Source organism: Chaetodon trifascialis, chromosome 2 (genome assembly GCF_039877785.1).
Source record: "Chaetodon trifascialis isolate fChaTrf1 chromosome 2, fChaTrf1.hap1, whole genome shotgun sequence".
NCBI lineage: Eukaryota > Metazoa > Chordata > Actinopteri > Chaetodontiformes > Chaetodontidae > Chaetodon > Chaetodon trifascialis.
The window spans coordinates 21433084-21457368 of NC_092057.1; the positions used below are offsets into that span (position 1 = coordinate 21433084).

At 44.0% G+C, this 24285-nt stretch overlaps 4 protein-coding genes across 5 annotated transcripts; 2 read left to right on the forward strand and 2 right to left on the reverse strand.

The window, feature by feature from the left end:
• Positions 1 to 343: 343 nt before the first annotated feature.
• tk1 (thymidine kinase 1, soluble) lies at positions 344 to 3185 on the reverse strand. Its single transcript, XM_070974620.1, has 7 exons — positions 3082 to 3185; positions 2844 to 2875; positions 2298 to 2411; positions 1624 to 1717; positions 1374 to 1463; positions 982 to 1101; positions 344 to 885 (listed from the first exon to the last, which is right to left on the reverse strand). Exons 1-7 carry the CDS (start codon positions 3145 to 3147, stop codon positions 706 to 708), a joined length of 696 nt encoding a protein of 231 aa, XP_070830721.1. The 5' UTR covers positions 3148 to 3185; the 3' UTR covers positions 344 to 705.
• A 1400-nt stretch (positions 3186 to 4585) lies between these two features.
• On the forward strand, positions 4586 to 10236 carry afmid (arylformamidase). Its single transcript, XM_070974608.1, has 11 exons — positions 4586 to 4714; positions 4998 to 5088; positions 5768 to 5872; positions 5982 to 6030; positions 6111 to 6196; positions 6313 to 6385; positions 6854 to 6951; positions 7105 to 7183; positions 8192 to 8327; positions 8990 to 9094; positions 9287 to 10236. Exons 1-11 carry the CDS (start codon positions 4685 to 4687, stop codon positions 9314 to 9316), a joined length of 882 nt encoding a protein of 293 aa, XP_070830709.1. The 5' UTR covers positions 4586 to 4684; the 3' UTR covers positions 9317 to 10236.
• Positions 10237 to 10259: 23 nt separating this feature from the next.
• Positions 10260 to 16784, forward strand: cant1b (calcium activated nucleotidase 1b). 2 transcript variants are annotated; one of them, XM_070979124.1, is made up of 5 exons: positions 10260 to 10541; positions 13595 to 14194; positions 14309 to 14449; positions 14685 to 14888; positions 15047 to 16784. In XM_070979124.1, the coding sequence occupies exons 2-5, from the start codon at positions 13660 to 13662 to the stop codon at positions 15415 to 15417; spliced, it is 1251 nt and encodes a 416-aa protein (XP_070835225.1). In that variant the 5' UTR covers positions 10260 to 10541; positions 13595 to 13659; the 3' UTR covers positions 15418 to 16784. The 2 variants fall into 2 exon arrangements, with proteins under 2 accessions (XP_070835225.1, XP_070835217.1); XM_070979116.1 differs by lacking the exon at positions 10260 to 10541 and adding an exon at positions 11607 to 11895.
• On the reverse strand, positions 16686 to 23757 carry ogal (O-GlcNAcase like). The gene is made up of 17 exons (XM_070979104.1): positions 23419 to 23757; positions 23199 to 23250; positions 22780 to 22877; positions 22226 to 22356; positions 21742 to 21913; positions 21503 to 21601; positions 21257 to 21396; positions 21012 to 21156; positions 20663 to 20761; positions 20298 to 20542; positions 20034 to 20208; positions 18438 to 18523; positions 18221 to 18313; positions 18047 to 18135; positions 17849 to 17969; positions 17623 to 17752; positions 16686 to 17309 (listed from the first exon to the last, which is right to left on the reverse strand). The coding sequence occupies exons 1-17, from the start codon at positions 23489 to 23491 to the stop codon at positions 17173 to 17175; spliced, it is 2085 nt and encodes a 694-aa protein (XP_070835205.1). The 5' UTR covers positions 23492 to 23757; the 3' UTR covers positions 16686 to 17172.
• Positions 23758 to 24285: the final 528 nt, after the last annotated feature.

The following is a 24285-nucleotide window of genomic DNA, read 5'->3' on the forward strand; positions in this document are numbered from 1 at the left end:
TTGCTTTTGTCCTTTCATGTTACGGTGTCAGAAGCACCAAAGGCAGTCTCATTGACAACTTTGCTCTATGGAATAAAATCATTCACTGGATGTTCAGTCTTATTGAGGATAATGCTACATTCACGTACTGCAGTAGTACAGCTCTGATGTAATAGAGGATATACTTTCCATTCCAGCCTGCCAGCTCGCTGCACAGCCTTGGAGCCTGCTGGGATTTAAACAGGTTATTTTGGTCCTCTGTAGTGAGGGCATTGAATTACATATCCCACCATTGGTGTACAGACTTAAAACATTGAAGTTTAAGTGAGCAAAGGAGAAAGCCAAGTCAGATTTGTCTTCAAACCATACATTTTACTCAACGCCACCCCTGACCTGCTATAGGTAGTGAAACGTGAGTCGAACTCTCCATAATGAATAATGGCAGACAGTACATTTTCCTTATTAAAAATAGTTTAAAACCAAATATTTGACAAAATAATACCGACAGATACTGCAGTGAAACCTGTGGCAGTGAGTTCTGAGTTATCATCAAGTGCACTGCCATGACTATCAAGTAAAAACTTTGAAAAACAGAATACATCACACCTATTGGACACCAAGCAAAGGCTCAACACTTACGCTCCCCCACCCACCCACGCACACACACATACATACACACACAAATTTGCACATTTGCTTTCTGGATCTCTTGGCAACAAGTCTTCCTCAGAGGTGAAGAGAGGTGAACAGCTTCCTGGGAATCCCAGAGTCCATGAGTTTTCCTGCAGTGACCTGTTGTGGAGTTTCATGCCTGAAAGGAGCGCTGTTCTCTTTGTCCACCATCAGACCTCCATAACACTTCCTGCACGCTGCCTGATACTTATCAGCTCCACCAATCACCTCCACCTGGGGCACAAACAACAGTTGAGTGGTTACAAAGATTTAATGAAAGGAGACGGTTTGAGATGGTTTACTTATTCAAGACTCCGGTTTGCCTCTCACCTCCTGCTCTGCTCCTATTCTCTTGGTGTAGGCAGCCTCTTTGTAACACTGCATGCACACGGCGTTGAGCTTCACTACGCTCTCTGCAAGAGGGACGAGGTTCAGGATGTTTCCAAATGGCTACAAGAATGGAAAGGACAGCAGAAAAGCAGTCAGTATCACTGAATGAATGACGGTATTAGATTATCTGGACAGAGCAGCTGCATTATTGTGTGGAACAATGAGAACATTGAACTGTCTTGTTCTACTGCTGCTCATGCAGACTGCTCACAGTGCTTCTTTAAAAGTGTTTCTTGTTTTGCACATTTTGTTGTGTCTACACCCACAGTGGTGCTCTGTGTGACTGTTTGCCAACAGCATACTGACAAGTGGAAACAAACACATGTACTCACCTTTCTCTGGAAGGTTCCATCCAAGGCAGCTACAATGATTGTCTTTCCTAGATTGGCCATCTCCTCACAAAACGCCACTGTGTCTGGAAACTACAACAACACAAAAGAAGCACAGATAACGTTAGCGAGGAATTCATCCCACTGAATTCCCATCCCTCACTGGTGTGGCGTAAGACATTCTGGTCTCTGTGCAGGTTAACAGCAGTTCAGGGCAGGAAATTAAAATATAAAAGTAAATATATGCACTTACAAATTGTCCCTCATCAATTCCAATGACACAGGCTTGCAACGCCAGAGACCGCACATCTGCTAAACAATTGGCTGGAACGGCTTCCATTGTGTTCCTACAAGATGGACAGGATGGAGGGAAAAACATGACTTTCAGAGGGGAAATGTGTACTGGGTTGTTACTTTACTTGATCTGTCCTTTGATGTTCAAAATGTATCGGGGAAATAATTTCTGCTTTATTCAAAAATCTGCCAAAATAATGACTGACAGGAAAATCTTCGTCCACCAAGAGATCTCACCACTAGAGGTCATCATTCGAGTAGGAAAAACGAATCAGGTTGGTGAGAGACACTGTTTCTTCCCGTGTGCCCAATTTCAGCAGCTACTAATGCAATTCTCGCTTGTATTCCCTTCAAAATAAAGCGCTTAACCACTGTACTTATAGATGTCCTTTCAGCACATTCACACCGGCTCCAATTTGCTCTTGTCTGCTCTATTTTTGTACTTATTAGCAAACAAATGAAATTCATGTTTCTAGTGACAGCTCATCCACCTTGTGCTGTACTGCAGAAAAATTGTACAAGTAGCTGTGAACACATTCAAAATAATGAGCAAATGGCTTCCTTTCCCAGCTTCATTACAGCCGTAAGCACAGAAATGAGCATTTTCCTGTAAATGTGGAAGAGGTGACTCACTTGTCATGTGTGGCCATGCCTGTGTCAGAGTAACGGATGTCCTTGGCATATTTGATCACCAAGCACTTGTACTGGGCTATTTGGAAACGGCGCACCCTTCGCATCAGTTCTGTGCTGCAAAGTAAATGACAGTCATTCAGTTAACATCAGTGAAACCCATCTGTGCATTTTGTACAGGAAAACACAATGTGTATTATGAGTGCCTCTCTCACACTCATTCATACAGCATGCTACTACACCATAAGCTTGAGGTAAAGATGACTGTGTAATATTGTTTAGTATAATGTGTCATAATCACTGCAAATGGTCCCAAAATGTCCTACAAACAAAGCATACTGCATAGCAGCTGTCCTCTTTGCACCATATGATTCACAGATAGGAGCTGGGTAAACAATGCACGGAATTTGGCGGGATGTTGAAGTCTGGGTGGAGTATGTGGCAACAATGTCGTTTAAACATCACTTTAAACATTGAAAATCAACAACACTAACTGACTGCACCTGTAAATATACCTGCTGCTGTCATGTTTGTGGGCGAATAACTCACCTTTTGCCTGAAAACATCGGTCCAAAGATGACCTGCAAACAACAGAGCGGCTGTTAGTCTGATGAAGACAGTAAAGTTAACGATTCAGAGGCCGAAACACATAAACACAAACACACACACCTAACGTTAGCTAACATTATGTCCTGTTTACCTAAATTAACTTAAGCTTTGTTCGTCGAGGCTTTGGTGTAACATTAAGACAATAACATTAGCCTGCGGACATCAGTCAGACACGAACCTGAATCTGTCCCCGCGCTTTCCTCGGTGAATTTGGAAGAACTCTTGGAAAATCCACGCAGTCCATTTTTATTTAATAACGCAATATTCAAAAAGACAGTTAAATAAAAATAAATTACTAATCTAATTTCTCCGGGAAACGTCCTAGGCAACAAAAACTTAAATCTGGCGCGCCGGCGGTGCCCAGCTGCTTTAGCTAAAGTTATACCATTACGCGTAAAGTCACGTGAACCTTTGAACCTATCAGCTTCCACAAAGATGTGATGACAGACTGCGCCGGCGCCATTACTGTCCAATCAGACTACAGGGCGTCACACGTCCTGCTGTTTGCCTTTTGCGTGTGGGAAAAACGAACAACAATGAAAACAGTCAGACAGCACAAGAGCTTATTTGAATCAATGCGAGACAGAACTCAGACTTAAAACATTTGAAAAGAGCAGGGCCGTGGAGAAAGTTAGAAAAAGGGAGAATATGCCAAGAGTAATGTAAAGTTTTACAAAAGTGAGATTGTTCAGGGAGCAGTGGAATAAAACATCCTCTACATGGACAATGGTCTTTCCAGAATGTCTCAGTTTGTGGACAGATAATGAATAATAGACTTGGTTTCTTACAAAAACCAATAATTTCTGACATGACAGTATTTGGAAACAGTTGATAGGGTTGACATCTGTGCTTTTCACAGTGAAAGACACCTGGTTTAGCATGGTAATTCCTCAGAAGAATATATTGAATTTACTTTGACATAAAATTGATAGTTGGGTGATACTGTTTATGTTTTGCCTCTTTGCCATGAAAAAAGTACATTGCAGTGGGTGAACTGTTAAAATGTATTTACTGCTTTTGTCCATGATGTTGAAGGTGAGGCCAAACTACACTGGGCAGTGTAGCACACTGGTTGTGTAATGTACACGTAGCCTATTGCCTCACCAGAACATATTCCCTTTGTTGATATGGATGCTCACACAGATACAGTATTTCCAGGATGTTGGTGCATTTTAAAAGGTTTCTCAAATACTAAAAATACCTCTCATAATATTTTCTGTATTGCATGTCGGAAGAACAGATGATATGTGCAAAACAACAGTGTCCACATATGTTATGTATTCAAATGAAATACAATAAAAGAATGCATTGAAAAATGATATTGCTAATGGGAGAAACTGCCACGCCAGCTGATATGTTCCTTTAGTAGGTTTTTTTTGTTTGTTTGTTTGTTTTTTAACCACAGATCAGCAAACACTAACATGCATTTTGCAGTGTTTTACCTGCTTCACCATTGCACTGAAACTTTCTTTGAGCACCACACGTGCACAGCCATTACCTGTATGTTTGTAGTTTTCCATCAAAAGGCCCTGACCCCCCCTCCCTGGGAAGCAGCTGAACTGTGCCCTCCTTTATCAAACGTTTGGTTATTCAGATAAGCTCTAGTTCATGCCAGCTTGCCTCCAGCCGTAACAGGTTTGCAGTGTCCCTCCTCTTACTTGGCGAAGCATTTCCATTGGTTTATTTTTCACCTCCTGTCAGTCAAAGTGTGCGCCCGGCAGAGCACTAACTTGGATTTCTTCGGACTTGTCGACAAGTTTTAATCACTTTAGGAGAAAAAAATGCTGCACTGGACTCAAATGAGCGAAGATGTAAGAGTCTGACTTTGACTTCCATTTCCCCTTTTCTCTCTGCTAGCTTTACGGGAAAACTAGGCTACTCTTAGCCAGCTGTGAGTGAATAATGTGACGTTACCCTTTCATTGTTGCTATTGTTAACGTAATAATGAAGCTACGGTGACAGAGTGACGCAGAGGCTTACTTATGGCGGGGGGGGCTGTTCACCGTGCTGACGGTGTGTGTGTCGCTGGCGCTCGGTGGTTGTTGTGGGTGTTTTAATGGCCGCCCGGTTGACAGCAGTCTTCCCGTGTGACAGGAGCTCGAGAGGCAGTATTCACCCAGCCGGTGGTCGCGCAGGATGGCGGCAGACGACGTGATCAAGGCTCACGAGAGGGCTCTGAAGGAAGGTCGGTGTGGTTTTTAAAGCTAGATGCTCAGCACGCAGAAAGCCGCCTGAATGAGGTCGGCAGAGGAGCGGAGGTGTTTGGAAAAATATTGTACAGTGTTTATAAAATAGAAGAAAACATTTGGAGTGAGAAAAGACAGGCTGGTAAAATATAATTCATTCCGCTTTAATCTGAGGTTCTGTTGCACAGAATTTGGACTCTAATTAAACGCGTTTCTGCACAAATAAAAGTGAGATCATGAAATATGTTTTACTTTTTATTTGATGCCTTTTATAAGAGAGCTGACAGCAGGGAGATGACAGGCAGGGACCGGGGATGACCTGCAGCATATGTTCCAGTCAGACTTGCATTGGGGACGTTGCTGTTCATGGTCAGCCTCACGAGCTCCCATGGGACCCCTGAGAAACTGTTTGCTTTTGTGTGGTTTTTGTCCAAGTCAGTGAATTCAGAACAAATCAAGAAGCTTCATCGAATTGATCCTAAATCCAGGATTCATCTTGCAGCATTGTGCACAATGACCTAATGCAGGAGCAATACTGCAAAGTAGAGCTAGCAGTATAAACGATATGACAGAGTCTTTGATAGTAGACTCTTTTATATTATCTCACTGCATACATCATCACTCTGTTTACTCCTAGTGTCCACTAGAATATCATGCTTTGACAATGGGTGTGTCCAGGTACCGAGCGTGCCCGTGGTCTGGCTCAAACCTTGCTCAATGTGCCATATGGGGAGGGAGATGGAGAGAAGCTGGATGTCTACATACCCAGGACCAACTCTTTGGGTACGGACACATGACTGCCATGAAGCCAAAGCCCCAGCCCTTTGTCATGCTTCAAATATGAAGAATCATAGATAACGTGTGAGGATTAACAGGCTTCCCTTTGTTTCAGATGTCCACCTTGTTATTTACATACATGGAGGCTACTGGCAGTTGTTAAGGTACGGCGTCATGCTCTCTTCCACATTGCAGATTTTGATATGTCATCCAGGTTTCTCATGGTTATGCTTTATGTTTGCAGCAAGGAGGAATCAGGATTCATGGCTGTTCCACTCGTTGATAAAGGTGTAGTGGTCGTTGCCGTGGACTATGACATCGCTCCCAAAGGTAGAATCTTTTCATTTCTGACTACTAGTTTCTGTTCCTCTGGGATAAATAAGTGTTTCTGAAGATGAACAGGGAATGTCAGCCCTCTGCCTGTGCCCCTTTCACTTCCTTTTCAGGTAACATGGACCTGATGGTGTCTCAGGTGCGGAGGAGTGTTGTGTCTGTTGTTCAGCAGTATTCTCACATCAGGTACCCATGTTTGTTTTATCAGTATCCCCCTGCTTAAAGGTCCAGTGTGCAGGATTTAGTGGCATCTAGCGGTGAGGCAGCATCCAGCTGAATACCCCTCGTCTCACTGTCCCCTACAGCAGCTGCCAAAAAGGCAAAATTCCCTTTGTAGAGCCAAAGTCTGGTTGTCATTCTGGGCTTCTGTAGAAACGTGATGGACTCTGTGGAAGAGGACTTGTTCCCTTGATAGATATTTAAAAAATCATTGTAAGGTAATGAAAACACAGCAATTTTTATTTTCAGGTGATTGTAGACTAATGCAAACATAATTGTGACTATTTTCAATAGATCCTCCTAATCCAACACACTGGACCTTTAAAGTTAGTTTATGAATGCATTACTTTAAAGTGCACTTTCCTGTTCCCACTATCACAGTGTACTCCACTGTGTCTTTATTTGTTTTTAATCAACTATTGATCTCTCCCTCAGTGGTCTGTACCTGTGTGGCCACTCTGCTGGGGCTCATCTGGCTGCAATGGTCCTCTCCACTGACTGGTCACAGTATAGCATCACTCCTCAGTTCAAAGGTAAGAGGAACTCGTTACAGATGTGACAGAGCTCAGCCGCATGATGAGAGACAAACTATGAAAGTATAGGACTGAAGAAGAAATACAAGGTTTAAAGGCGGCATTGCTAATACACTTTTGTCTTTTAATGGTTTCTCTCTAATTGTCTTCTAGGTGCTTTCCTTGTCAGTGGCATATATGACCTCCTGCCCATCCTGTCCACCACCGTCAACGAGCCTCTGAAGATGACAGAGTACGTTCCTTACTGCAGTGCGTGCAACCAACTCCACCAGTTTAATGCATCACACTCTGTTTCCAGGTCTTGTTTAGCACTACTCCATATTATATCCCAAAAAAGTTATATAAAGCTTTTTGTGGCTGCAGACGGAGCTGCACAAAAGGTGATGTCACATGAGGCTGAAAACTACAAGGTAGAAGATGAAAAATATCATGTTGTGTGGCGTTAGAAAGACAGATTTCCAGCTCCACGCTTCACATCTCTGTTTGAGGCTAGCGGGTCAATGCTTTACAAGCTGCTACTAGCATAACACATCCAATTATCTGACCGGACTGTTGGTGGTTGAGTTGCATTGTGGGTAACGTAGGAGGTTTTGCAAGGTTGCACAATATGTCAAATAAAATAAGATATCTCTGGTTTAGCTGCATCGATTTTCATTCTTAACTGTCCATCATGAGTACAGCGATGTAATAGGACTACAGTGCTAAATCGGTGGTGTGCTCTTGCAAGGGTAGGGGTATAATCTGATTACCGACCAGATAAACAGGGCTTTGCTGTATTCAGACTTTGACAAAATGTAAACAGATAATTCAGTCTGCTTCCTTGACCTGATTACTCACAGTAAGCCAGAGCTTCTCAACTTTGGGAACAGTTACTTGATGTACAAACAGAGCTACTCGATGTCAAAATACGCTTGTTAGAGACTTCTGAGAATGTGAGTCTGAATGAATCAGCATTTTTTTTTGACATTTGGTAAAAGTGGTCAGATCTAAAAATGAGGTCATGATCCAGATAAGGTCAGAAACCCTGCGATAATTCATCTGTATGACCTGTGGAGAGAGCGTTCTGTAGAGAGCATCGTGTGGAAGAGACAAGAGTGTTGTGATTGTCTTTGTGGAGGAGAACTCTGTGTGTGTGTGTGTGGTGTGTTTGTGTGTGTGTGTGTCTGCAATTGTCCTCTGCTGGTCTTCCGTGCCAGCCAGTATTTGACTCCTCTGTCCACTGGTTGTGTCCTGTTGGCAGGGAGGTGGCGGTGAAGAACAGCCCCATCAAGCTGGTCCCTCAGCTCAAACTCTCCTCCTCCAGCTGTCACATCATTGTGGCCATTGGTGAGAACGACTCGCCGGAGTTTCGCAAGCAGTCGGAAGAATACTACAAAGTCAGTACTGCTGTTAAAGTGTGAACACTATTTTGATCAGAGTATCAAAGGAAATATTTCTTGACAGCCTGTAATCTTCTTCTTCATTGCTGTTTCTTTGTTTCTGCTGTCGCCCAGCACAGTCGTGGTGGCAGGAATGAATCTTGTGTTCGTGTGTCCTTTTTAACAATCCAAACAAAGTGGGAACCCACTCTTAAAAATATTGCAGTAGTAGTCCAAAACTCCTTGAGGGGCCTTTTTAAGATTGAAACTTATTATTACTTTTATAATCAATTAATCAGATGATTATATGTTATTAAAGTTTTACTTTATAAAAATGCTTTGAGCCCAGGGTGATGTCTTTGAATCTGTCGTTTTGTACAAAACCCAAACACACTCTGTAGAATGATGTAAAACAGAGAAAAGCAACAATTCTTTGCCGACACATTTAAGTCTGTTTTTTTTGCAGTTCTGGTGAGAACACAAATCTGTCAATCACTGATTAAACTGCAAAGTTTCATTATTGCTATTCATCAAGTCTGAACTGTTTGTCAATGTCTTGTCAGTTTTACAGTTTCAGAAACTGACAAATTCAGTTTCAAATTTTAGTGTGTAAATACATCAATTTTTGAAAAAGTTGTGTATATGTACTACTTTCTCACTTCTTTCTTCTGGTTTTAAAGACTTTGGAGGCGTCAGGACTTAATGTGACCATGGAGGATGTGGCGAACACAGACCACTTCAATATCATTGAGCAACTGGTAGATGAGGAGTATCAACTAACAAAGGTACACACACACAAAACACAACAAAAAGGCCATGATGAAAGCTGATGCTATTTTCCTGAATATCTCTCTCTCTCTCTCTCTCTCTCTCTAGTATATATTTACAGACTGTAGTACTTATTTTCTTAGTCTTTAAGGTGATGGCATGGTAGGCACTTAGAAAAACAGTGTTTTAATTCTTTTCTTCCTCTGCAGCTGCTCTTGAAGATGATGGGGAAGAGCTGAGGTGGCGGCGGCTGTTGATCCATCATCTGGTATCATCATGTCTCTGTATCAACATTCACCTGTGAGCAGAGTCGTAGTGCACCAGCACTGCTAAAATATGCATTATTTCAGGTTTGTACGATGGTAAATGTACAGTTTCTTTCCATTTTGATTGATCAACAATTAGGTGGTGTGGATTGCTTTGACCATCTAATTTACTGTTTCATCAGTTATATCTCTGTCTACTGTAGATGCTGCGGTCAGAAAATGTTCAAAATACACTTCATAGGGTCCAACCACACTTGTTATGAAAACTTTGTGTGCCTGAAACCCAGTCACTTCAGTCAAGGATGATAATTTAAAAATTAAACCAGAGCTAAACCTGCTCATATTTAGTTGGAAGCAGATTATTTAACAACCATAATGCACAGTGTTATTATCAGGAAATATTGTTGCACTGGCATACAAAAGGTTGTAGAGCTGATGGTTAGTTTTGGCATATTTTCAATGTTTTGTTAAAGTCTGGGTCTGTCTGCTTTGTGTTTTTTTTTTTCCCCTGTGACAATCTACATCACAACTTTAAAGTCCACGGGAAGGACAAGAATTATTTCAAGAGTACTAACATATCATACAAAATGAATGTAGCTGATATCTCACCCAGGGAACTTTTATGATTTGTGCACACTTGATAAATGACGCTTATCAAATCTATATATTTGCGCTTCTTATTCTAATACAATAGAACACTGATACTGAAATGCACATGCAAGATTTTAAAGAAGAAATGGGACTGAAGTCACCTGATGCACATTGTTACTTATTGCCCCCTTTCTAGTATGTTACACTGTTTGCATTACTGTTTACACAAAATGTTCTGTGAACCATGATTGTAGATTATAAAGAGAATCATCACAATAAATTGTATTTGAGATTTTCTGTGACGGTTGTGATTGTTTGTGTAAGTGATGATTTGATGTGGGTGTATTTGAGAGGTGTTGTGTTTGTCTTCCTCTTTATACCAATGAGAGTGTACTAAATATAGGCCATACAGATAATTACAATACATATATCCGAGTAGTAAAGCAGTGTTTGACAGTCGGTGCGTGGGGAGCAGCTGAACGTGTACGACGACCTGTTCAGCTGGTCCAGAGTCAGCGCGCAGGAGGAGCTAATCTCCAAGAAACTGCTAACCAAACAGTCCATGAAACATGAGCATCCAGGCGGACTTGAAGACCTTCTGTAAAAGGTAAGTCAAAACTCCCGAGATGAATCACCAAATAAAGTCTTAATTCAGCGTCAAGTCCAGTGACTTAGCCCGTCGATAACACCAACATTAGCCCGGCAAAGGTTAAAGCTAGCAGCATGACATGGCGAGCTTAGCTGAGGCTAGCACCGTGGCTAACATTTTAAATGGAAACGGTGTGTTTCAGCTCTTATATAAACAAGCGCTGAGCGAACTGACAACTCTCTTGTGCCAAAGAACATCGACGTTAAAGCCTTTAACTTTCGTGCGCTTCAAATAGTTTTCATATTCAACGTTTTGTTCACTTTAGTGGCAGCCGGTCAAAGTTTCAAGTGTTGCCGGGTGCTTGACTGACTCCGTGTCTGTTTGCCTTCGTGGCTCTCTGTGAACACAGGCAGGACTGTGAGAGTTCAGTACAGCGACTTTCACAGCAGAAATGTCTCCGCAGCCAGACCCATATGGTCCTTCATGAGGAGAAGGACGAACGCCTGTTGTCTTGTCTTTGTCAGTTCAGTACAGTCGTGCTAAGCGGTCCTAAAAAAAAAAAAACAGCAGAAGACACACAAACATTTCCACTGTGGCGGCGCTCTTTGACAGGTGATTCCCTGTTTGACCTGCCAGGTGGATTTAGCCATACCATAATATTCACTTCTGCATCTCTGTCAGAGCTGGACATGTGGAAAGCGTCAAACACTCATTCTTGATCTCTTGGAAACAATTTCTCTCTCTCTCTCTCTCTCTCTCTCTCTCTCTCTCTCTCTCTCTCTCTCTCTCTCTCTCTCTCTCTCTCTCTCACACACACACACACACACACACACACACACACACACACACACACACACACACACACATCTTCAATGACACTTAATGGAGACTTGGATGTATTCGAAACATGTCGCGGATTAGGGCTTATTTCGTGTAATGACACCCAACCATACATTCAAAACACATTCAGCCTTCGCGCACTGGTTTCAGAACTCTTTGTTCAAGATTCAGTGTGCTCACCACCACTAATCAGTACTTGCCACGCCTTGCTCATTCCTCATCCTGCTTATTTTAAAACTCTTAGACATGGTGCACCTTTACATCTTTAGTTTACATTTCCAACCTGTTCTTCCTGAAAGACCAATTTCTTTGTTTTACTTTAGGCAATGCCTGCCTTTCTGTCTTGGCTCTGCGACAAGAGGTAGAAACTTGAGGTAGTGCACTGGAGACAAAAGGAGGAGACTTGCTGAGACAGAGATCAGTTATTCATGTGGGACTGAGGGCTGAAGGGATGTTGTGCGTTATGGAATGCATGCAAAGGAGAACAACATGATGGTTACAGCGTGTTCGGGAGAGAAGAGGCGGCGGAAGGGTGAATAATTGAATTCTTCATGTAGCTTACAGCGAGCCTGTGTTTGGGTCTGGGCTGTGGAGGGATGGGAAAGAGGAGCCATGCATGTAATGCTGACAATAAGGGCATTATTTGGTGGCCAAGAGTTTGCCAATTTAATGTGTGTGTGTATGTGTGTGTGTTAAAGAGCATGCCAGTCGAGGAGTGTGAACTTGATTAGAAAACGGCTGAAGAGGCAGAGGGGGAAAGTAATGCTGTGCAGCTTTATGTGATGGAAGATTATGTGGTCCACTTCAGTCGTACCAAGCAGCCTCTCGGCAGATATTTTGTGTTAACACTGATATCTTTGAGAACGTGGTCGCTGAATCGGGCTTAGCAGTTTCCTTAGGCTGACATCAGGGACAAGCATTTGGTTGAGGTTGTTGTGACATATAGTTTGGGTTGCTAAATGGTGTTAATTTATCTGTGTAATTACATAAGTGCTCTGCTATGTCAGTCCCACCAAGATATTGCTTCAGCTCCACCATAAATGTGTAATTTAGAGTTGCGTTACCATCCACAGCTCAAGATCCCTTTCATTTTGAAGCTGCCATTGTTATCGTGCTAACTTTGTGCAATATTATGGCACAATCATACATTTCAGTCTCAAGCTGTCATTTGCAATTACAAGGGAAGTGGTCTATTTTTTAAGGAAATTGCTGTCTGAACTGCAGGAATAAAGGCCTGAAGCACTGCATGTGGTTTTGTTGCACTGATGTTGAAGGGAGGTAATGTTTCAAGATTTGTTTTCAGCACCCAAGAGAGGCCCATCAGAGATGACAGTTTTACATATACAATATTTTATGCAGGGAGAAACCACATTCTATGATTCAGTGCAGTGCGGTTCAGGGAGCTCTATGACAATTGTGCTGAAGCTTATTTACCATACCTGTTGGTTGCCCTTGACAAAAGAAAGGTTGAGGGTCACCTTGGCACTCATGTTCTCACACACCTCTCGTATTTCAACAGGCAGGGTGTCTGTTTGCATGCTATACCAGCTCTGTGCCTCAAATGATTGAAAAGCCCACTTGTTACTCAAACGAAAGTAGACAATGGCTCAACACAGCCAAGTCTACGTTGATCTGATGAGAAAAATACAGCAAAGTTTAGTTGTGAGTAAATCCATGTGAGTTCAGTCTGTGAACTTCATTGAAGTGATAAGTGATATGCAGTTTTAGTCTACAAACAAATGTCTTTGGGCCTCAGGAAGATAAAATAATTTGGCATTCACGTCAGAACAGAGCAAGGTTTATTAAAGGTTAATTATATAACGTCCAAGGGAGGTTAATTATATAATGTCCTGAGGAAGTTGGACGTGCCCGCTACCTACTCAGTATGCATATTGAAGGTTTTGCTTGAACAGCACAACAAAGCTCTGTTGTGAATAAAGAACAATAGGAACAACAGCCCATTTTTCCACCATGTTGTTCTCCTCCCCCGTCTTCATTCTTTCATCCTCCCCTGCTATTGTGTTCAGTGTTTTGTAGTCAAGCTTCATAAAGATTTTTGATTGAATTCACCATAACAAGCAGTTACAAATAATGTTTTGATTTGTGTGCTGAAAATAATTGCAGGACTTCTTGTCTTACAGTTTTTGTAATTGCAGTTTCCTCTTTTTGTTAGTTTTGTCATAGCACATCCGACATTGTGCTGCTTGGCTAATGCGGCTCTCTGTTTTCAGTTCCAGGCTATAGTGGTCGTCACCCCCAGTCCAAGCCTGCGAGTGAGGATGAAGACGATACTCCCATGACCTCCTTCGGTGTTGCCGTCCGAGGCCTTCCCCTGGCCTTGGCGTCCATGACACATGCTACTACCTCAGACTCACGCTTCCACCCTAAGTGGCGAGCGATCACTGTGGCGACCCTGCTGGCTTTAGTGCTCATGCTTTACCTGCACCGGACAGTAGGGGACAGAGACACTGCTACCAGAGGCTACTACCGCAACAGGGTTCACAGTTTGCAGATACACAGGGAAGGTGAGGATGACATCTTCAGGGACACGAGCAGACAAACTGCACGGAGCCTCCCCCGTCACCAGAAAAGGGAAAAACCTTACAATGACACATACCCTTTAAGCCCACCAGTGAAGACCAAGCATGGAATCCGTTACCGCATCGCTGTGATTGCAGACCTGGACACGGCGTCTCGTAGCTCTAAAGATCAGACGTGGTTCAGCTACATGAAAAGAGGCTACCTGACTGTTTCAGATAGTGCAGACAGACTCGAGGTGGAGTGGGACGAGACAGTCACTCTGGAGAGTCATCTTTCTGAGAAAGGACGAGGTAGAGGCAGACGGAAATACACACTGCTCTGTCATACTTCTCACATATCCACCATGTCTGTGTTATATCAGCATGTGAGCTGCCTCAATGTTTGACTGACTAACTGTGCTGCAGGTATGGAGCTGTCTGAGCTGGTGGTGTTCAATGGTCACCTGTACAGTGTGGACGACCGTACAGGTGTGGTGTACAGGATCGAGGGCAGCCAGGCTATTCCCTGGGTTATATTACCTGATGGTGACGGCTCAGTCTCCAAAGGTCAGTCTGCAGTAGACATCTTACCCTGTATCTGTTGCATACGTGTAAAGAAACGTAGAAATGTAACCCAAAGACAGCCACTGCAGTCTGTCTCAGATCATGTCAGTGTTTCTTGTGCACTGTAGTTGGAAGATCAGTAGAAACATTTGGCAACACAGAACCTACAGCGACTTTGTAGCTTCGGAAAGCTCAGCAGTCGTTACTTCTCACTAATTGGACCTTGTTTTGTGTGAAGGATTCAAGGCAGAGTGGCTGGCGGTGAAGGATGAGCACCTGTATGTTGGCGGCCTGGGGAAGGAGTGGACCACGACCTCCGGGGTAGTTGTCAACAACAACCCAGAGTGGGTGAAAGTTGTTGGCTACCACGGTGACGTGGAGCACGAGAACTGGGTTCCATACTACGATGCCCTGCGGAGTGCAACAGGGATCCAACCACCAGGTCCTGACCACTTTTTTAGGTTCCTCTTTATAGGCCACATACAACAATGTCTGGGTGGGAGTCACATCTTATTATTGACACCAGGGGAACAGATTTTTCTCACATATGTCCTTACCCTCTTATTTATTTTGTCTCCTATAAATCTCCTGGTTCTACAGGCTACCTTATCCATGAATCCGCAGTGTGGAGCGAGCGTCTCCAGCACTGGTTCTTCCTCCCTCGCCGTGCCAGTCACGAGCACTACGAAGAGACTGCAGATGAGCGTCGCGCCACCAACCTTCTCCTGTCCTGCCCTGCAGATTTCAGCTCTGCATCAGTACAGCACGTTGGACCGCTCAACCCAACCCACGGCTTCTCCTCCTTTAAATTTGTTCCAGACACAGACGATCAGATCATTCTGGCCCTGAAGTCTGAGGAGGATGCAGGCAGGATTGCCACCTACATCATTGCCTTTACACTAGATGGTCAGGTACTGATGCCTGAGACAAAGATAGGGGATGTGAAGTATGAAGGGCTGGAGTTTATCTGACAAAGACACAACAGAAGGCGCACATGTTCCTGAAGGCAACATCTGCAGGGGTCCTCCATGTTTAAAAGATGTAGACTCTATACATGCAACACTGTTCTTGTTGTGAGTCTTTAGTATTGTATTCCGCTTTCAGTCCTACTGTGCAATAATGTCGTATGACCCAAAGTTAGATATTTTATAATTATTTAGTATGATGATTGAGAGGAGGAAGAGAAGGTAAAAGGGGAGGAGAATGTCACACCACCACCACCACCAAGGGAGGACAGATACTAGCGATAGACCAGTTCAGTCAGTCTGTGACGAGCTACACTCATCAGTCACCACCGGATAACAATTTTAACGTTTTAAAGTCTTAACGTCTCCATATCACTGCTGGTAGATTGATATTTTTTATCTAAACTTTGAGCTAAACATTGTTTGATTACAAACTACTGATATTCCAGAGGAGTCGGGGTAAAAGAAAAAACACTTCTGTAGCTGTCATCAAACAGAAGCGTAATGCATTGACTGAGGAAGAAGTGTTTCCCTGTTTCATTAAAAAGTTAATGAGAAAAGTTTCCATGGAGAAAAACCTGCCCTGCTCCGTTTTTCTGAATAAACGAAATACCTCACAATCCTGCATGAAGCTCTGAGCAGCATGGAGCACGGCGGCTGCTGCTCATCAGCCTGACACTCTACCGCCTGTATTACATACACCCGTGTCTCCCAATGTCTCAAAACCAAAACCAAAAGAAAACTGGATTTTCTCAACATACGAAACATTTTGAACTCGAGCCTTCAACTAAACAAGGGCTGCTCTTGGGATTTTCAGGTATCTTATTATTTCAGAAAAAGTCTTTTCTCTGAACCTTGTGATAACAATCTCTGCATTTAAGAAAAGCAGGACAAACACTTTTCCCTCAAGTGAATGCATCCTGCATCGGTGTCAGTCTATCAAACTTCAGGTAACGTGGCTCTCTTCTCCTGCAGCCAAACTCTGCTGGTCAGACACTCAGGGGAACAAGATGAAACATAATAAAACATTAAAAAAAAAAGAGATGAATGTCCTTAAATTACTTGAAATGTTAAACGTACTCATGGCTTCTCTTGTGTTCTATCTGACCTCAACACACTGAACTCTTTTTGATTCATACTGATATAATGGCTGATGTCGCTTCACACATATCAACGTCTGCTTCATAAACCAATGAACCACATGTGATATGTTTCTGAGCAGGTCCACCTCACATGTTGACTCAAGTTAACGAACTGAATATCATTTGCATCTCAAGGCAGAGAACAAGTGAAACACCAGCTGTTTTATTTAAAGATTACTAATTCATATACTCCTTTTGTATCCTGTCAAATAAAATATCTACTCTTGTTTGAATGTTTTGTTGTATTACTTTTTTAAATGTCTGCGACCAACAGTGACCTCACTGTTTGATATATACAACAGATCAGAAACGTATGCTCGACATATTTATCTAAAAAAATAACACTTATACACTTTACAATTTTCATGTCTATAAAATCAGTAGTGATATACTTTTTAATCATCATACAATGTTTCACAGATTCATCAAGCGTTCTTTGACTACTGTCATGTTGGAGGATTGACAAAGAGTGATGGCGGCTAAATTATACAAAGAATCACATGGCCTGATTGAAAATAACATTTCAGTTTGACAAAGGTCGTGATTATTCACACAACAGGTTCGTCCCAGTAGCTCAAAACATTTCAAACCTGACCTAAATCCTTGTCACGGACCTTGTTCACAGGCTTGTTCCCATGGCAACAATGTTTTGAGGTAGACCGGCCATTTTTATGGGTTTGAAGCAGCCAAGTTTGGCATACAAGTCGAGCATCCTCTGATCGCTTTGCCTCAACTCACAGAAAACTCCTCTGGAACCTGGAAAGTTTTGGAAAAAGGAAATCAAGATGATGTTTGTACTGTGCCATCTGTTTGTTATGATCGCTACAGTTTTTTTTTCCCTTTTCCACAAAACGAAGCATACTTCTGCTGAAAACTGGTCAGGGTTGAGAGATCACACCGCTCTGACTGCCATCACAGTTACTTTTTTGTAAAAAAAAAAAATGTCTGCATCTGCAGGAACAAACTGATGCTGCTGTGAATGTCCCACCTCACAAATGCTGCTGTGACCATTACTGAACACTAAGAATTATCAAAGGCATTGTGCAAGGTCTCACAGGTCTCGACCTACCACTGCTCCTGATGGACGAAAACAGCCGACCAATCATGCGCTTTGCTGGAGAGGGATCGGTGACCCGGGGAAGCACTTGTACAGTAACCAGGGAGGGGAATTCCTTCCACACTGAATCGCTTACTGCCCTCTAAAGGTAGGAGAGAGAATACAATACTCATGGTCATGCTGCATTTTTCCCCTCATGTCCTGCTCTGGAGAATGATTAGATGGAGCATTGGATCACCTGAATCTTTGCTGCTGCTGGTTTGGCGTCTGTGAGAGCCAGGGCGTAACCACACACCCCAATTTCATCCTCTAGGACAAGAGCGCACTGAGGGGAAGGGGAGAGCTCGCCTGCTGGCAGGCTGCAGCGAGGCAGAGGGAATGTTAACAGAGACACGAGGGCGTAAACAGTTCGGAGAGAAATCTGACTCTTTCTTACCAGTCACATATAAGTGGAGGCTGCGTCATCAGGGGGACTTTGCCCCCTCCTGCGCTCTGCATCTGCTCAAATATCCTTTGCACTTCCATCTAGGAGAGAGAACAATGCTGTGTAAAATCACTGCTGAATGGAAACAAAAACATATCACAAAGTCTGAGGGCCTGTCGTCCTAACCTTGTCCTCAGGGCAGTATGGCCGTATGCAGTAAACCTCCGTCATGGGAGGGCGTCTGAACAGGTCCCTGCTTCCGTGGCAAGGCAGCATCCTCTGCAAGTACAAATGTACAGTGAAGACCCACACTGAAAAGTCACAGATGCGATAATAACACTTAAAAGAAGGTATTTACTAGATGCCTTGACCAATTAATGACACACTTGTCTTTAGAAGTTACCTGGAACTCTCCAGAGAGGCCTCCTCTGAAGCCCCAGGGTTCAGGATCATCGTTCATTAGCTGGGCTGAGGATTGATGCTGCCCTCCTACGGAAAGCAAACACAAATCAACATTTGAAGGTTAAGCAGGATACCTTTAATCGATTTAAATTAATCATAAATGGGGGTAAAGATGAGCCACATAATAAGGCGGATTCAGCAGATTATTCGGCATAAATCCAAACGGCTGTGATGACTCAGGCAGGCAGACAGACTGGCCCTGGCAAGCCTGCCTGGCACCTCTGCAGCTTCCTGAAAACAATATCAATATGTGACAGATATATGAAATAACAATATGAAAGCATATCCATCAGGATTGAATGGAAGAAGAAGAAAACAGAAGACATCCTTTATTGTCACACTACATGCACACACACCATGCTTGGTGAAATTTCTACTCCGCTTTTGACCCATCCTGGTGGTCCTTCCTCCGCGGCAGACCAGGGGTGGTGGGCTGCCATCCGACCGGCGCCCAGGGACCCAGTTTCTTTTTCATCACCATTCTGGTGGTGATCTTAATGCATATTTTATAGAGGGGGGTTTCATTTTTTTTAAATGGAGGATCCCCCAGGTGAGCACGCAAACTCCACATAGGAAGGCCCCTTTCCTCTCGAGATGAGGTGGAGGACACGCCCACAGCGCCCCAGGCGGGAATCGAACCCAGGACCTCCTAGCTGTAAGGCGACAGTGTTGCCAGTGTTCCACCGACCAATGTTCCTAACAACCATCAGGATCTTGTCCTGGTTGCTCCAGCTGCTTATTGAGATTCTGCTTGTTCTCATGGAGTCCCACTTGAAGACAGTCTCTGCCTTCAGGATATACTGTAGTGTAATACTGTAATACTTCCAGGGTTTCTGTGGCCATTTACTGTATCTGCAAATGTGGACCAATGACATACTGATGTACTGTAAAGTCAGGAATGTGACTTGTTGAGTGTTTAGGGTCAGAGCTTATATGTTTGAATACATCAATAACTTGCACTTATGTACAACTTTCTCTTAGATTACAGATATAATCACCACTTAGAAGACAAAATCCAAAAAAAGTTGGGAAACATAAATCAAACAGAATGTGATAACTTGCCAATTCTTTTTGACATATGTTCAACTGAAGACAGCACAAAGACAACATATTTCATGTTTGATCTCATCAACTTCATTGATTTTTGTAGCTTATTCTGAATCTGATGCAGCAACACATTTTAAACAGGCTGGGACAGGAGCAACTAAAGACTGGGAAAGTTGTGGAAAAAACACCTGTTTGAACCAGAAACTTTTTCGGGTTTGTATGTTGGGATGTTCTTCTGCATCACGACATGAAGTGGAACTGCGAACAAACATCAGATGCTGAGTGATGAAAGCACACAGTAGTACCCTGGTTTGGTTTCTTTGCAGTTCACCAACCATCTAAGTAAGCTTGTTGTAGGAGAAATAAGAAGCATATCAGAGATTCAAACTTCTTCTCCTTCAACATGCCTACAGCAGCCTTTCCTCCAACATCCTACCTCCTTGACATAATACCCCGTGTGGTCTGATCATTAGGAGACAGATTTTCTCACCTAGTGTTTTCACGTAGGCTCGAGCCAGACCGACCCCGCTCTTGATGTCACAGATGTAGTTGTAGAGGTCGTACAGAACGCTGCGGTTCGGCGTGTTTGACAGACGGTTGAACATCTGCACCACCGCCTCGCACATGCCATCAAACTGCTGCGCTCTTGAGCACCACTGCGCTGTCTGAAGAACACGATAAGCATAAATATAGTGGATGGAGACCATCAGTCACATTATGAGCTTTTTGAAAAGGCATAAACACACAGCACTACCTCGTCGGTCCCTGTGACAACAGCCTGACTGTTGTTCTTGAGCCAGTCCAGCTCCTGCAGCATGGTCCTGGCCGTCGGCCCGTGTTCGTACGGCAGGTAGAAGAGGTCCGACAGCAGCTTCAGGTCGTTCAGGGTCAGGGGCTCCGCTGTGTACAGTGGGTTCTCATCAGGTCCAGGAACATAGGAGCTCTCTCCCATGTCTGTCTGCATGGGCTCCTCATCTGACGACTCCTTCTTGAGACGAGCTGGAGGACGACAGGGACCAGGACGGATCAACAGGGCGATGACTGACCTTGTCTGAGTGTATCACCCACCCCATCTGTGCCTTTTGATATCTTTAAAAGTGTTCTTTCATGACTCTCTACCTCCAGGTTGATCGGTCATCAGAAACTCTTGCAGCCAGTCAGTGAGGGCCAGGGTCAGGGCTTTCTGGGGGCTGTAGCAGGGGTCCTGCTCCTCATCGCCTGGTGATGGAGGTCAGAGACACTGAGACAATGCACAGACTGTACAATTCCATGTTCCACGCTTTGGGCACAGATCTTCACTTTAAAATCAGACTCCCAGCATTTCAAAAGCTATCACATATTTCCGACAGCTGTAAATGAGCAAAGTCAAATTTGTTCTGCATACATACCAAAGCTGCTGGATACAATAAAAGGCAGCACAGAGAGCGTAATTCTATTCATCCTTTTAAAAGAAAAACTTCATGCTCACCCATTTCCACATCCCTCTGTCCTCCATCAGCTGTTGCTTTGCACCACGTAGCCAAAGTGTGGATGGCCACAAAGTTTGGGAAGAACTCACAGTTGGGGTTGGTGAGCACTCCTCTCAGTTTGGGGATCAGCTCAGTGGGACGGTCCTGATGAGAAGTGATCATGTTATTACTTCAGGATGCAGCTCCCGGGGCCAGACTGGAGCACACAGCGACATCTAAAATGATCATTATGCAGTCTTTATACCTTATAGGGTCCGAGGAAAAGCCTTTGGGGGTCATAGTCGTTAGCGTGGATATTGTCCCAGATGACTGGTGCCCTCTTCAAGACAGAGGACACCTCTTCTATGGACTCCACTGAGATTTTGTGGGACACCACTTTAGGACCTGAAGAATACAAATTACAAAAAAAAAAAAAAAAGCGTCAGGAAACTGTCCCTTAAAACACAACCACAGCGGTTCACAGTGAGATTGTGGCTCAGCGCAGCCTCACCAGTCCACAGTATGTCTATCCCAGGCAGCAGCTTCTCTCCCACAGTGTGGAGGTAAGCGGACTGGGACACACTGGGAGTGCAGAATGCAGCACAATAATCTGGAGTTACAGGGACAGAACACGTGTGAATGATGGAAAACATTCTGTAAAACAGAGGTATCACGCAGGCTGTGTTCAATGGAACTAAGAAAGCTAAACTACAGCATGCTCGTTCTTTAGAGGCCACTCCACTTCCTGACCTGTAGGACAGAAGAGGAAGGTCTCGGGTTCTCCCAGGTGCTGGTACACTGCATTAGTGATGGCCACCTGAGCGTGGGCGAAGGAGCTGAAGGCCTGCTTATCAGCTGGACACATCTCACTCTCGATGTCATCAAACAGCAAAGAGAAGGACCTGCAGCCAAACTCCTTCACCTGAGAGACAAAGAGGACAGAGTGAGATCATTCTGTGAATTTCCTTTGTGGATAATAAAGTTAGATTTTAAGCAGCTTTAAAATATGCACAATGCAACAGGGTCACTGAAGGGGTTCGCTTCATTTGCTCGGGACGTTCTCTCACAAGAAAGGGTTATTCCACCGGGGTTAAAGCCATCACCTGCAGCAGTGTCAGTGCCATCAGCTGCCTGGTGACCTGCCTGCAGCGCATCAGTCGCTTCCACTTTACTGCTGTTTCATATAAAGTAACGTGGAGTCCAGAACAATCCCACAGAGAGCCATAAGGCCTACCTGGTCCAGCTTCCTCTTCAGGGCGGCAACCTCTTTGGGGTTGGAAAACGTAATGTCCAGGCCGGGAGAGATCGCATAGACGAACTCGACATCGTGCTGTTTGGCTGCTGATATGAGGGCGATGAGTTGTTCTAGGAAAAGAATAAGAGATGAGAAACCAAACTGTATAAAAAACAAACTGTTCTCCCTGTTACAGAAACACCCTCGATAAATGCTGTATTATTTCCCCCCGCTGTAAGTGCCACCCTCGCTGGGCAGCAGCTTCTTGATACATGTATTTGAAGTGTTGACAATGTGCTGGAGCATTTTTTATATTTCACTCCCATGCACCTGTCTCTATACAGGTGTGCACAGATTTTGCAGGTTACACTATGGTGAAAATACTGATATCCAGGTAGACAGCCAAGCATTGTCAAAGACAATGGTGGCACACATCAACTAATTCTCTTACACAGTTCTAATCAAAGTGAAGAAGTAGATTGGCTGTTTGACAGTCCTGTGCGTTTTTGACTACTGGCTGGTCTCAGGTCAGCATGTGAAGGGGTGAAACTCACCTGCCTCCTCGGCACAGTACAGGTCCCTCCAGTACATCCTGTGTTTGTAGTCATCCTTTGGGGCATACAGGTATGTGTTCAAACCCCACTTCTGTTCCCTGTGAAACAACACCAATGAACACTCACATCAAGCAGCACATCAGCTGTTACAGAGTCCAATAAATCAGTCTGCATTTTACATAAGATCAGGCCTTATTAATCCAACAATTTTAAAGGGCCTTGAAAAAATGAAACTAAGCTCAGGGGAGATCTGATCGAGCTAAACACCACAGAGACTACAGATCAACTCATGTTTGCTGCTAAGATTACTTCCTGGAGCCAGCTGGACTTATATAAACATCAGTATGACACGACAGCCAACATGAAGCACATGTCATCTTCAGGTCAGACTGTTTCCAGCGGACTCACAGGCCACATACCTTTTAAACAGCTCGGTCCTTTGCTCCATAGTCCATGGCCGCCCATAAAAACCTGCAAGCAAAGGTCAAGTTATGCACCAAATGATACCACTTTAACAGAAATGATGGACATCCCGCCAACATTTCAACAAACTATCTCTGAACTGCATGCAGTTAGCTGGCAGCCTCGTTTGGGTGTTGGACCACCGGGACCTGAGCCCTGGTGGTCCACCCTGCTCACCTTCCACCACGCCACTGATGAACGGCCTCGTCCTGGTCTGAGCTGGCCCCTTGGCACTGCCCGGTGTCGACATGGTTCACGATGACTGTAATGTTGAGCTGCCGTCGCTTTCCAGTTTCCAGTTTGCTAAAACTCCGACAGAAGCTCAGACGCAGCGCGAGTGTCAGTCATGTTTGTGGACACCAGAGTGGCTTTTATCGCTCCGTCCTGTCACGCCTGCGCAGACCAGTCAGTGTCACACTGCGGAACATGGTGCTAGCATGGCCTCAAGTCTGAAGTTGTAAACACTCTGAGCGAATAAGAAAGGTGGCTCTCTTGATGATGACTGGACTTCACTGCAGAATCAGACGCACGCTGGCGTCGGACTACCGGCTGAACGTCTTAAAGGGACAGTGTCCTTGTATCTAGAAAGACATGACAATGAGCCACAGAGGATACAATAAGGCCTCAGTAGTGGCACACTTAATTGGAGTACATCTCTAATTATTAGTTACACCTGTGTTCAACAATTCATTGTCTGCCATGAGAAGGGTCCATTAAAAGCACATTGGACAACCATGTCACTTCAAGGATCCAAATGTGGATAAAAAAAAAAAAAAGGCTAAACAGACTGGGATGTGTAAAGCCAGAGCTAATCTAGATTTTAAAAAGTCATGAGGTTGACTTGAAAATTAGGAGCCTGCAGAACAAACTGGCCAGATGCTGATGAGGGAGAACTCCGTCTGGAGTGACTACCACAAAAAGGTCAGGTCAGATGCAGACTGTAGGTCAGACTTTGTGCTGCTCAGCAGTTTGACTGACCAAAGCACTGCGATGGTGCTGTGCTGGCCCGCTCACTGGTACGGTTGTGTTGGATTTAATAAACCG

Bases quoted from the DNA above. Each gene is read 5' to 3' on its own strand.
- afmid (XM_070974608.1), top strand. From the start codon at position 4,685: ATGCTGCACTGGACTCAAATGAGCGAAGAT. The intron at 6,197-6,312 runs GTAGAATCTTTT...CTTCCTTTTCAG, and splicing joins CTATGACATCGCTCCCAAAG to GTAACATGGACCTGATGGTG. The intron at 9,095-9,286 runs GTACACACACAC...CTTCCTCTGCAG, and splicing joins AGGAGTATCAACTAACAAAG to CTGCTCTTGAAGATGATGGG.
- tk1 (XM_070974620.1), bottom strand. From the start codon at position 3,147: ATGGACTGCGTGGATTTTCCAAGAGTTCTTCCAAATTCACCGAGGAAA. The intron at 1,464-1,623 runs GTAAGTGCATAT...GTGTTGTTGTAG, and splicing joins GAATTGATGAGGGACAATTT to TTTCCAGACACAGTGGCGTT. The intron at 1,102-1,373 runs GTGAGTACATGT...CCATTCTTGTAG, and splicing joins ATGGAACCTTCCAGAGAAAG to CCATTTGGAAACATCCTGAA.
- ogal (XM_070979104.1), bottom strand. From the start codon at position 23,491: ATGTCGACACCGGGCAGTGCCAAGGGGCCAGCTCAGACCAGGACGAGG. The intron at 18,136-18,220 runs GTTAGGACGACA...TCTCTCTCCTAG, and splicing joins CATACTGCCCTGAGGACAAG to ATGGAAGTGCAAAGGATATT. The intron at 17,310-17,622 runs GTAGGTCGAGAC...AAAACTTTCCAG, and splicing joins TTCGTCCATCAGGAGCAGTG to GTTCCAGAGGAGTTTTCTGT.
- cant1b (XM_070979116.1), top strand. From the start codon at position 11,832: ATGCATGCAAAGGAGAACAACATGATGGTTACAGCGTGTTCGGGAGAG. The intron at 14,195-14,308 runs GTAGAGGCAGAC...ACTGTGCTGCAG, and splicing joins TCTTTCTGAGAAAGGACGAG to GTATGGAGCTGTCTGAGCTG. The intron at 14,450-14,684 runs GTCAGTCTGCAG...TTTTGTGTGAAG, and splicing joins TGACGGCTCAGTCTCCAAAG to GATTCAAGGCAGAGTGGCTG.